This window comes from Nannobrachium achirus, assembly GCF_963921795.1.
Source record: "Nannobrachium achirus genome assembly, chromosome: 23".
Taxonomy (NCBI): Eukaryota; Metazoa; Chordata; class Actinopteri; order Myctophiformes; family Myctophidae; genus Nannobrachium; species Nannobrachium achirus.
In genome coordinates this window covers 23,908,086-23,920,202 of record NC_137830.1, presented here as the reverse complement: position 1 = coordinate 23,920,202, position 12,117 = coordinate 23,908,086, and the positions used below count along the sequence as shown (strand labels likewise).

At 40.6% G+C, this 12,117-nt stretch overlaps 1 protein-coding gene across 1 annotated transcript; it reads left to right on the top strand.

Moving 5' to 3' along the window:
- Positions 1-5,253: 5,253 nt before the first annotated feature.
- Positions 5,254-9,379, top strand: LOC308308815 (GTPase IMAP family member 7-like; the record flags this gene model as incomplete). Its single annotated transcript, XM_080754267.1, has 3 exons — positions 5,254-5,311; positions 7,660-7,898; positions 8,876-9,379. 3 exons carry the CDS (start codon positions 5,254-5,256, stop codon positions 9,377-9,379), a joined length of 801 nt encoding a protein of 266 aa, XP_080610393.1.
- Positions 9,380-12,117: the final 2,738 nt, after the last annotated feature.

Below are 12,117 nucleotides of genomic sequence, written 5' to 3'. Positions count from 1 at the left end.
TGTGAACCTACCTATCTGAATCACGTATAACAGGACACATCGTCCTTTATGACTATACTGCTTGCACGCCTCTATCACTGCGTCTGAGTACCTCACGGCATCGTTGAAGAAGTCTGGCGTGTCGACGATGTTAACTTGTGTGCCGAAAAATCTTAACACCACTCTTACGTCACACAGCATGGTGACGGGCACAGAGCTTGCCGTTGATAAGAACAGATATTTTGGGTCCAGCTGTGGGTACGCGCCGGTCAGGATCGTGTTGCCCGATGAGCTCTTTCCTGTTCCTGTCTGTCCCAGCAGCACAATGTTAAAAACCTTGTTGGATGCACTGGAGTCACTTAGTGTGTCATCTGAAAGATAGTTTTAGTGCTCATATTTATTTATACGTTTGTTTGGACCAGACAGCTCATAGCAATGAACACCACACATAAAATGCCTAATGAATGTGCATCATAGGCTATCTTATAGTAGACAAATTCTTAACATGCTACATTCTATGCTATGCGACTGTGTTATGGTTAGCCACACTTATAACAGTCTAGCATACCCCTCTGAGGTTGTGGTTGATCTGGCTTCTTTACGGAACGTCCAGATGCACAGCCTGAAAGATGAACAATGTGTCAATATGCAAATGTAGAAATGTATAATAAAAATCAACACATGTACATCTCATTGTGGATGATTGTTACTCTAAGCTTCTATGTGTAAGCATAACTGCTCTACACTTTAAACAAAGACATGTTACCAGTCACTTGCCTCATTGCAATTCTAATTCTATGTAGGCTATGATGTTTGAACAAATATATTTAAAGCCAATCAAATTTGTGAGTACTGCATTGCTTAGTCAGTGCATTGGCTTTGGACTGAATGAGATGCTGCCTCTTTTGTTAAACATTATTATTTGCGGTGGTCAGCACCTCATCAACCCAGGCGTGCGCCTCCCTCCTTTGTCTTTACTTGGCTACATCTTAGAAACATCTGTTCCATGAATCAAGCTGTTACATTACTCAATTGACAAAACAAAATAGTGAATAATTAGAGAATTAATTGATTTACATACATATCAGGCTACCAAGAGAATTCCATCCTTGACCTGTACAGAGGAATATATATATATATATATATATATATATATATATATATATACCCATTACCTGAATCATTTCAAAGATTGTATCATAGTTGAATCAGAGACCCTTGAAGCAAATTTGGCCCTTATCTCTGCTCTTATACTGTAGTTTTTAAACAGTTTTTTCACATGTTGACTCTTTTACAACGTGGCCATGGATACAAATAATAATAATCCCAGAGAATATGGCATAGTACAAAACCTTTAGGGCTGGACCAAACAAATGTGTACCTTTACTCCAGACATACCGGTAGTAATACAGAGGGACAGTTTACAGCCTTGAATGTAACCAGAGAATGTTCTCAATCGGCCTCTCCTATAACTACGTATATACATGATTTTATGACAACTGTGTACGTAACAACCTCTCCTCTTGCATTATAATTTGAAAGACCCTTCTCACATGTTTTGTATCAAATTAGTAGCCTACAGTATATGTCGTTTCTTACCTGTGTCAGCTGCGTCAGCTGTGTTCCCCCCGCTAGTGCTGAAATCTGTATACAGAAATACACACAGTCAGAGAATGTGTGTGTGTGTGTGTGTGTGTGTGTGTGTGTGTGTGTGTGTGTGTGTGTGTGTGTGTGTGTGTGTGTGTGTGTTTGTGTGTGCACGTGTAACATGCAATATGTTCAACACTTATATACATAGGATATATTATTATTAATGTCAGCATGTGTGATATTGGTACCTGTGTAAATCATCGACTCTCCGTTGTTGATTTCAACTATAAATTGGAAAGAACCACAGTCACGGTGTCAAACTTATAAGCCATACTATTGTTTGTACTAAAATGTAAATGCCATTAAGCATTAATCATCACACATGACATGAAAGGCTGACAAGAGACAAGAATGACTTGAACCTGACTAACAACATTTTTATGGATGCCCAAAACCAAACGGTGTACCTTTCCTCTGTGGTGTAAGGTAATAAAGTACATTTACTTAAGTACTGTACTTAAGTACAATTTTGAGGGATTTGTACTGTACTTTACTTGAGTATCTTCAATTTCCAATACTTTTACTTCTCCACTACAACTCAAATTCAAATATTGAATTTTTTGCTCCACTACAATTATTTGAAAACTTTAGTTACTAGTTACTTTGAATTTGATTATTATTAGAAAACATACATTAACCACTTCAGCCTTATATACATTTCAGCCACTTGAAAATAGCCGATCTACAAGCTCACATGTGTCGTTGTGGTGCATTGTGAGCTTGTAGAGCTGCTATTTTTCAAAATATTTTATACATTTGAAAAGGACAAAATAGGACATTCTGCATTTCTACTTTTGGTACTTTAAAGGGGAAGACCACCCATTTTCAATATTGAACTATGTCATTAATATAAGTTAGAGGATTTGTGTGGAAATAGAAAAAAAGTTCCCCCCTTTTGTGTTGCCTAGAACTGGAAGATTGATTTTTGGGTTTGTATTGTAAAGTACAACTTGATGAAATCACACATTGTACTTTACAATACAAACCCCAAAATCAATCCTCCAGTTCTAGGCAACACAGAAGGGGAGGAACTTTTTTTCTATTTCCACACAACTCCTCTAAGGTATTAATGACATATTTCAATATTGAAAATGGGTGGTCTTCCCCTTTAAGTACATTTCAATATCAATACTTTTGTACTTTTACTCTATTCAAAATAGAATTCCTGACTTTTACTTGTAACAGAGTATTTCTAAATAGCAGTAGGCCTATTGATACTTTTACTTAAGTAACAACCTCCTATCAGAGTACAGTGATTGCAGAGTATGGAATGGAACCAGAGAAGCCAACCAATGGGCCCCGTCCCACAGGTTGGGAATCACTGCACTATACGGCAGCTGTGACATGTAGAGTGTAAGCATACCTGTTGTGTTCCCATGTTGGTCAGAAGTTGCATTATGTCTAGACATGAATAAGTAAAGACAAATATACATGAAATCATTGGAAATCTACACAGGTCCTTAAAGTCCGGGGAACATGTATTATTCAGATGAATCTTGAACTGCACTGGTTCTATAGAACCAAGGTTATTTTGGTGGAAAGGGGGCCAAAGCGAAGGGGGACTTGTTCCAGGGGGTCCCCAGCAAAATCCCAGGCCTTGCTGATGGACAGCAAGGGCATAAGTATGCCTGGTTATGAGGGAGAACAATGCCAGGGGGAAAAGCATTTTTTTTAATATTGCAAACCAAGTGGACAATGTTCTTTGTGCCTGCGTACAGCCATGTCTGGGTGCATCAGTGGGTTTGTTTGGAGGTTTCAGGTCGAGACCCAAAAGAGAGATGTTTGCCCGGGATCCAAACTAGTGAAAATAGCAGATCTACAAGCACGCTTTGCTATTTTCACCACTTCATAATTATATTTTATTTGTGGAATTTCTTAGATTTGTTTTTTGTTTTAAAATGTATACAATTATTAAAAAATAAATAAAACATATATTAAATAAATAAGTATAAGGAAATGGGAATTTGAATCGAGTCGACAAATGGGTCGCGACAAACTGTTTGGGAAACACTGAATTAAAGTATGGTATGTACCTTTTTCGATTCAAAGCCTCCCATCTCCCTTTCACAACTTCCCAACTGTACTTGTTGTAGGTGTACAAGAACTTGGGTCTCTCCTTGCACCACTTCCAGCACTCCTCTGACAGGTTCTCGTTGGGGATGGACAGTTTGATGTTAAACTTCTCCTCCAGATAGTCCAGGTCATGAAGACACTGGATGTCCGGCAGCATCACGACAAGGTTTCTGCTGATCTCCTGTCCGAAGGTCTCCTTCAGCCTGTTGACTTGCTTCATCACTTCCTGTCGGTGGAATCAAAATTGTACTTTAAGTCCAAATATTGAACTTAAAGTAATTAAGCAATTTTTATGTACTTTCTTGACTATGTCCATTTTCCAATACTTCATGCTTCTCCACCTCATCTCAGAGGCAAATATTGTACTTTTATTATTCAAACATTAGTTACAAGTTCCATCTCTCTCCCCATATCCTGTCAAACTACTATGCCTATCAATAAAGGCATAAAAAATATCGTAAATATAAAATAAATAAAGAAGGTGTGCCTTTGTACTTTTTCCACTATTACCTGCTGTATGGTATTCTTTCCTTTTATCACGTCGAGTATGAACAGATGTGGGCCGGGGTAAGACAGCGCCATGCAGTCGATGACCTGTTGGTCAGGGAATGGGCATCCCTCGTCGTAGAAGTCGGGGGTGATGACGACGACAAATCGCTGACTCTCTCCAACGACACAGCTGGTTGGCGAGGCAGAAAACGCATTCTTATGTTTAAGAATCATGTTTCCAATAATGTTCTTCTTTGATCCCTCTCTCTTTCCAAAGAGCACGATGGTGAACTTGCTTTCGGGGACATCTGATAAAGCAGGAATAATTTGGAAGAAATTAAATTAAATTAATTGCAGTTTACAAATATTTCAGTGTACATTTTCAGATAAAAGTTGTTTCCTTATAGGCCATTTGTGTGAATTATATTATTACAACACCATCATGTTTATTGCAACATTATCAAAGGGTACCATTTCAGCATACAGTAATTATAGTAGGCCTACAACTAAATCAAAAGAAATGCATGCAACCTCTCGCCCCCAGCAAATAACACACATTTATGCTGTTTGTAACATGCAGGACATGGCCAAATAATTACCCACATGTACAGGTGGGTTGCCAATTTCAGCCAATCAATTACATTGTATAGTGTTCCAGTTCCAATGTAATGTACCGGTATATATATATATATATATATATATATATATATATACGGTATATGAGCATGTGTCAGAACCATATAGTATAGTCATAATACTAATTTCACATATAACTTAATAACTAATATAACGAAAAAGTAAATGCTTCTTACAGGCATTCAAATGAAAAGGCACTTACTTTGTTGGCTCATATTGCCCAGTGCTGCTTGATAAAAAGAACGAGAGCAAGAAGGCACAGCTATGTGCCCCTATGAAGCTTCTGGACAAACCTGAACTGTGAATGTATCCGTCTGCGTATTATAGGAAAACGCAGCAGAGGGCGGTGCTATGGAAGCTACATAGAAAAGATATAAAATAGAAAGATATACCTCTCTCTTCCATTTTCAACCGCATCAAGCCAAGATGGGTAATCACCCTTCCCTGCACAGAGGAAGGCTATGTACCAGAGCTATCCCCAAAGGTGATGTTGGATCTATTTCAGTTTTAGCCATTTCATTTCAGAATTTCAAATCTATAATATAGTAAAAAAAAATAACCAAACTTGTAGATTTTCACTATTTATGTATGACGATGACAAAGAGTTAAAACAGGGAGACATAAGGTGTCTGCCTGACATCAACGACATAAGCCTACTGCAGTGCATACAGTATAATCAACTTATGTTGTTCTTACATTTTTATTTTGTTTCAATTCAAATACAATTGGCTTGCTGTGAATATTCACTGATAACGCAATGTATATTCATTTTGTGTGTTGGTTTATTGATTTTATTATTGATTTATTATTCATAATTTTTATGCTCAAATGACAATATTCTGAATTGTATCATTGTTATGAATATGGCTGAGCCGAGACAGTAAACAGACGGTTTCGAAACAACACAAAATATTTTGGCATATTATTTAAATAGATCCTAGGTTCTCTGTTTAGGTTTTAAGTTCTCAGATATCATTTTGTGATAGTATACCTGTATTATATTGTTTACACAAAATGCTAGGTTTTTGGTTTCCCTTTTTGGATACATTTCACGAAGTTTCATATCATTGTCAGACCCCGGTAAACCTTATGAAGCTGCTTTCATTCTTATTAATAGCGACTTTAAAGCTATACTGTGTAAGATTCTCAACTAGTGGTCAGTAGCCATATAGCAAACCGCGGTCGCGTTCGCGTCTTTCGCCCGTTTTTCGTACCTTCACACCCCCGCGTCTGCCTCCACAACGCCGAGAGCTATCTTTAGAGGGGTCCCTGGTTCCTGTGCGTTCAGGCATTCCGGAGAAACGGACTATTTCACCCTGCCTGGTAGGCGAGAATTACCTTTTGAGTAAAGAGACACACGGGCGACTACAAATATGGCGACCCCACTTCAAGATGCGCTGCATTGGCCGGTAGTGTACCATGTGTGCATGATCGGCGATGTGATTGGGCAACGTATACACAACGTATACAGATGATGCAGATTACGTAATCATGGCGCGAAATTCTCCCCCCCTCACGGCTCATAGAAAACATATAAAGAGAAGGCTTCAGAAGCTGTGGGTGTTCTAAAACTTTAGCGATTTAACAGTTAGGACAATTTTAAGATTTGTTTTACAAAAAAAGTTACATAGTAAAACTTTAAGCAACGCTAGGCAACGGCAGATGACAACGGTAACCGGAAATGATCAGCGCTCGATAGATCAACCGCCGTCGCAGCCGTCCCTACAACGGCAGAGGCTAGCTTTCCACGTAGCGTCTACAACGCCTGCTGCATGGTCGCGTCGCCATGGGAACCAAAGAGTTCCGTAACAGGGGTGGGACCCCGTCGCGGAAGGTTGCTGCTTAACGATTTTGACCGCTACAGCGATTACATCATAGCAGCCGTAGTCCCGCCTCGCGTCGCGGTTGTAGAAACAGTCTGCTTAAACTGGCTATTATTATAATATGGGGTAGTTAGGGGTGTGATTAAACATGCTCAGAATTGTTTTGAAAATAGCAAGTATATATGTAACGGAGGTGATGCAAACCTCCCCACCCGGGCTTTGAACCCGGGCGTCCTGCGTGAAAGTCCAATATCTTAACCATTTCTCCAAAGGGATATCCCTATGGAACTAGGGAGATACTAGACTTTTTGAGGCTTCAGGCTGGGGCTGCGACTCTCCACCACCCTCATTCCCCTAGACCAGGGGTTTTCAAAGTGGGTGACGGGGCACCCTGGGGTGCCGCGACGGCAGTCCAGGGGTGCCGCGAGATAATTTGATGTCAGTTCTAACCAAAATGTCTATTATCTCAACGTTTTCCTCGCAACATAATCACTAAAATATAATTACTGTCAGGCAGAAACCTCTGTTGCACAAAACTAGTGAAAACAGCAGATCTACAAGCACACAACACCTCGCATCAAGTTTAGTACATTGTGTAGATGATAAATACAAAACGAACAGTTTTGGACATACAAGGTTTCCATCCGACAACGACTATATGCTATAAATTTAAGGTGCTGGGAGTGAAAATTATAATTTAGGGGTGCCTTGGATTAAAAAAAGTATTTATGGGGTGCCCTGAGACAAAACAGTTTGGGAACCCCTGCCCTAGACCTCCTTCTACGGGGATGCCCGATCCGGGTCACGGCATCATTGTAATGGAGGTGATGCAAATCCCGCATAAAAGTCCAATATCTTAACCATTAAACCAAAGGGATATCCCTATGGAATAAGGGAGATACTAGACTTTTGGAGGCTTCAGGCTGGGGCTGTGACTCTTTCCGCCACATATAGAGCTAGAAAGGTTTGGGAACCACTGTACTAATTAATGTGTTGTTTGTGTTTCTAGGCTTGCCACTGAGAATTGTCATGATTGGGAAGACGGGAGTGGGGAAGAGTGCTGTGGGCAACACCATCCTGAGCAAGAAGGTGTTTGAGTCGTGTGCCAACGCAGTGTCAGTGACCCAAACCTGCGATAAAGAGCGGCTGAAAGGGAAACGCCAAATCTACGTAATCGACACACCTGGATTACTGGACACATCGTTATCTTCAGAGAACATAAAGAAAGAGATCGTCAAATGTATCCAGGTACAGTGGTGGACAGCGACGAAGTGCATTCACTTGAGTCAGTGTTAATTTTGTCAACTGAAACTATGACTAAAAATTAATAAAAAATAAGCTAAGCTAAATATTGACAATTTCGCCATCAAATAACATCTAGACACAATGTTAGGGGGGACTAGTGGAAAAGAGACCCAGAACAAAAAGACAAGTAATTTTATGTTTTTTTGCGCTTGGCTGAAAATAGAAAATCTACAAGCTCAAAACGCTTCGCAGCTATCTGCGTGCAAATCAAGTGTAAAATCAAGCACTATGACACCATCAAGGCCTGTCAGAATACATTTTTGTCAACAAAATCAACTGTAGATTTAAAACTAACGAGTTTAGACTAAACTTTTCAGATGAAAATATGACTAAAACTAAATTTAATTGTATTCAAAAGACAGACTGAAACTACATCAAAATGTGCAAAATTAACAATGACTTGAGTAGGCTTCTGTACGAGTAAATCCTGTACTGTTCCTGAGTATTTAATTTTCTGTAAGCTCACGACTTTCACTCCACTGCATTTCACAGAAAATCTTTACCTGAGACTATATTTCTTGTTAGGCACCCAAATGTATTATAAATTAAACACTTAATAGCCCTATAAAGTAAGCAATCTACCAGCTAGTCTATGACGTCAGTACTCAGGGACCTCCATAATGTTGTCTGATCCCTGATGTCATACTGATGCCAGGCACACTTCATGCGCTATGCGCTTGTAGGTCAGCTTGTAGATATCTTTGACAATTGAAATGAAATTTCAGATATTAGTTTCTTTTTTTATATTTAAAAAAAAGCTTAAATTAATTTTGAATACTTGCATGAGCATATTTAAAAGCAAGTATTCAAGTAGCTCCTGTAAAGTTTTGACAGATCAACGTTCACTTGCTGAGTAATGTTTGACCATCTATAACTTTGACTCAAGCAATGGGGTTGATCACTTTTGTCCACCAACGCAGGTGTCCTCTCCTGGCCCGCACGCCCTCCTGCTGGTCATGCAGATCGGCCGCTTCACCCAAGAAGAGGAGAACTGCGTGGAGGCTCTGGAGCAGCTCTTCGGACCGAGGGCCTCCAGGTACATGATCGTTCTGTTCACGCGCGGCGACGAGCTGAAAGGGCGCACCATCCTGGAGTACATCCAGAACGGCCACCCGCGCCTCCGGGAGGTGATCCACAGGTGCGGCAACAGGTTCCACGTGTTCAACAACAAGGACAAGAGGGACAGGACGCAAGTCGTGGAGCTGATCAAGAAGATCGACAACATGGTGGCGGTGAACGGCGGGACGCACTTCTCCGAGGCCATGTACGAAGAGGCGGAGAGGACGCTTCAGCAGCAGGGAGACAGGCAGTTGGCAGAGCAGCAGATACACAACTTCTCCTTCCTCGCCGAACTCATGCAACGAGTTGTTCTCTTTCAGGCCATACTGACTGCTGCTGCAGAGAACCAAGTCAACCTGAGGTAGAGACTATAGGGCAGAAATATGAGTACCAAAACGCTCGCCCCAAACACAGTCGCCCCGGGCGCAAATTCAACGACCTCAGAACGGTCTCCACCTGGTATTCCTAATGTAACCTCAGTAAAACTATGCCTAAACTAGCGCTGACACATGACGGTCGTATCTCACGACCGTCATGTTCCCGGGTTTACATGGGTTCGGGCAGAGCGATTTATTTAGCCCCCTACAACTACACCAACATTCAGATTTCCCAAACAAAGTGCTTAATAAAGTGTCACACCTGCCTAAATACGGTACGGTAAACTATAATTACCGGTATCCTCCGTATTCTTTAATAAGAAGCCTTTTTATCTGATCGTTTTCTGTTTCCTTGTATTTCCTGGTGTTCCCCATATGCGCACCAACCCCATCTATGGACACTGAGATGTGGGCAAGGCCTTGCAAAAATCGTTCCGGAAATACATGTATGGGAAAACAGAAAACAATCGGTTAACCAAGAGTTCTAATTAAAGAACTCTTGGTTAACCAATTGTATTGGAATGTTAGCCTGGTAAGTGGAATGTACATTCCAGGCATCTCTGTGTGGGTAGGTACAGTAGCAGTGGTGGGAAAAGTGCTCACATGTTTTACTTACGTAAAACTATCAATGCTGCAAGGTAGAACTACTCTGTTACAAGTAAAAGCCCTGAATTCAAACTTTACTTGAGCAAAAGTACAAAAGTATTGGCAACAAAATGTACGAAAAGTAAAAATATGCTCATTATGCAGTGTCCCATTTCAAATGTATAAAATATTTTGAAAATAGCAGATCTACAAGCTCATAATGTGTCACATTGCATTAGTTGCAAGCTGCAACTAATGTAAGAAGTGGGCAATTAACAGGCAAGTAGGCCCCCAAATATTAAATATCAAGCGAAGATTTTAATGACGAAATGACATGGGAATCAAAGGTTGAAAGATTGTTTTCTTTCTTTCTTTTCAATGTGACACAGATAAGTATGCTAAGTATCTAATCTGGAACTCAATCGATTGTTCGATCTTTAAAATAAACATGCTCTGAAAACGCACATTTAAGGTTGTCAAGTGGGCCCTGATCCAGAGAATTGTGTACTGCTGAAGAAGTGCAGGGAGTACGGTGAGTGGTGATGAGTGGTTCTCCACAACCGCTCCACTCAGGACAGGCACATGTTCTGGACTGCAGCCACACCCTGAGAAACACGACTTTATGAATGATCTACCAAAGTTCAAGTTCTTCCTACTGTACCTTTGTTTTAAAGAAATGCCAATTTCCTCCACAAATAGACCCTTTTAGGATTTATGCCTTAACATGCATTGATGCATTTTTGAACGCTGTATGTTGAAAACGATAACATGCAGCTGTTTATTTTGTGTTTATCTGTATTATGTACTATCATAGAAATCAGACAAATAAAAGGTGTGCATCTTGTTTTTGTCTGTTGTAGCATTTTGCCAGATGGGTAACATGCCATTAGGTCGAACACCCTTTGGATCGACCACCAAACTCTAACCCAAACCCTAATCCTAACCTCAGTAAAACTATGCCTAACCCTAACCCTAACCCTAACCCTAAACCTAACCTCAGTAACCGTAACGCGGGTGATTATCTAACCTGCAGACGCTCGCGGGTGATTATCTAACCTGCCGACGCTGTTCGACCCAGCGGGAGTTCGACCTATGGGGCAGTCCCCTGCCAGATGGCCAGCATTGCCACAATGCTGGCATGTATCGTTTGTGCATCTTATCCCACAATAAACTGTGTACACTGGATTATTTTGTTGCGCACGCAATATGGCTTCACACGCAATATGTTTTGCTATCAACACCTGCAACACTGTTTGTACAGTAAAACAAACAAATAGACCAGTAAGACTCCCTAATCGGGAGATAAACGACCACCACGTCGCATACACAAACTTTAGAAGGCAATCGTAGCCAATCAGGAGGGAATATGGGAAATGGGATCCATGTTGATGACAAGACTTTTGCATCAATTTCCATCCATGAGGAATAAGCTGCAATTGAAAACCATATGTTCTCCAAATGACAAAACACTACTTCACCCTATAGAGTCCATATTGAGGGCAAGGGCAACCATTTGGTGAGAATCTGCAAACATTCACCAAATATAACTGATCTACAAGCTCACAAGCAGTCCAATGGGACACATTGTACAAAATGGGACTAGAGACTGTGGTAATTGAGCCAAATGGAGCCAAAATAAAGAAATACTGAAATGGCATGGCCGATAGTTTCCTGCTACTACTTGACACCTTGCAAAAGTGGACAATGAAGTGTTCATTATTTTACGTGTATGGCAACACGGGTGGTTGAGTGAAGACAATTCAATCACTGTTACCACCTGGGGAAAAAATGTGTTTCTCATCATCTCTGTGGCTTGCTTTAGGATTTTGTTCTGCTTCATAGATACCTGATGAGATTGTGTGTGTGTGTGTGTGTGTGATACAGTACTTGCAAAATGGATAAGAATTAACTTAATGGTTGCTCTGAAAATGCACATAGACACTTTTTAACAAGTGGGCTTCTGGGCCACACACACACACACACACACACACACACACACACACACACACACACACACACACACACACACACACACACACACACACACACACACACACACACATGCATGCACGCACCACCACTCACTTCACCTTGGTTTAATTTTTCTTTTCATAATTCCAATTCAGTAGATTTTAGATTAC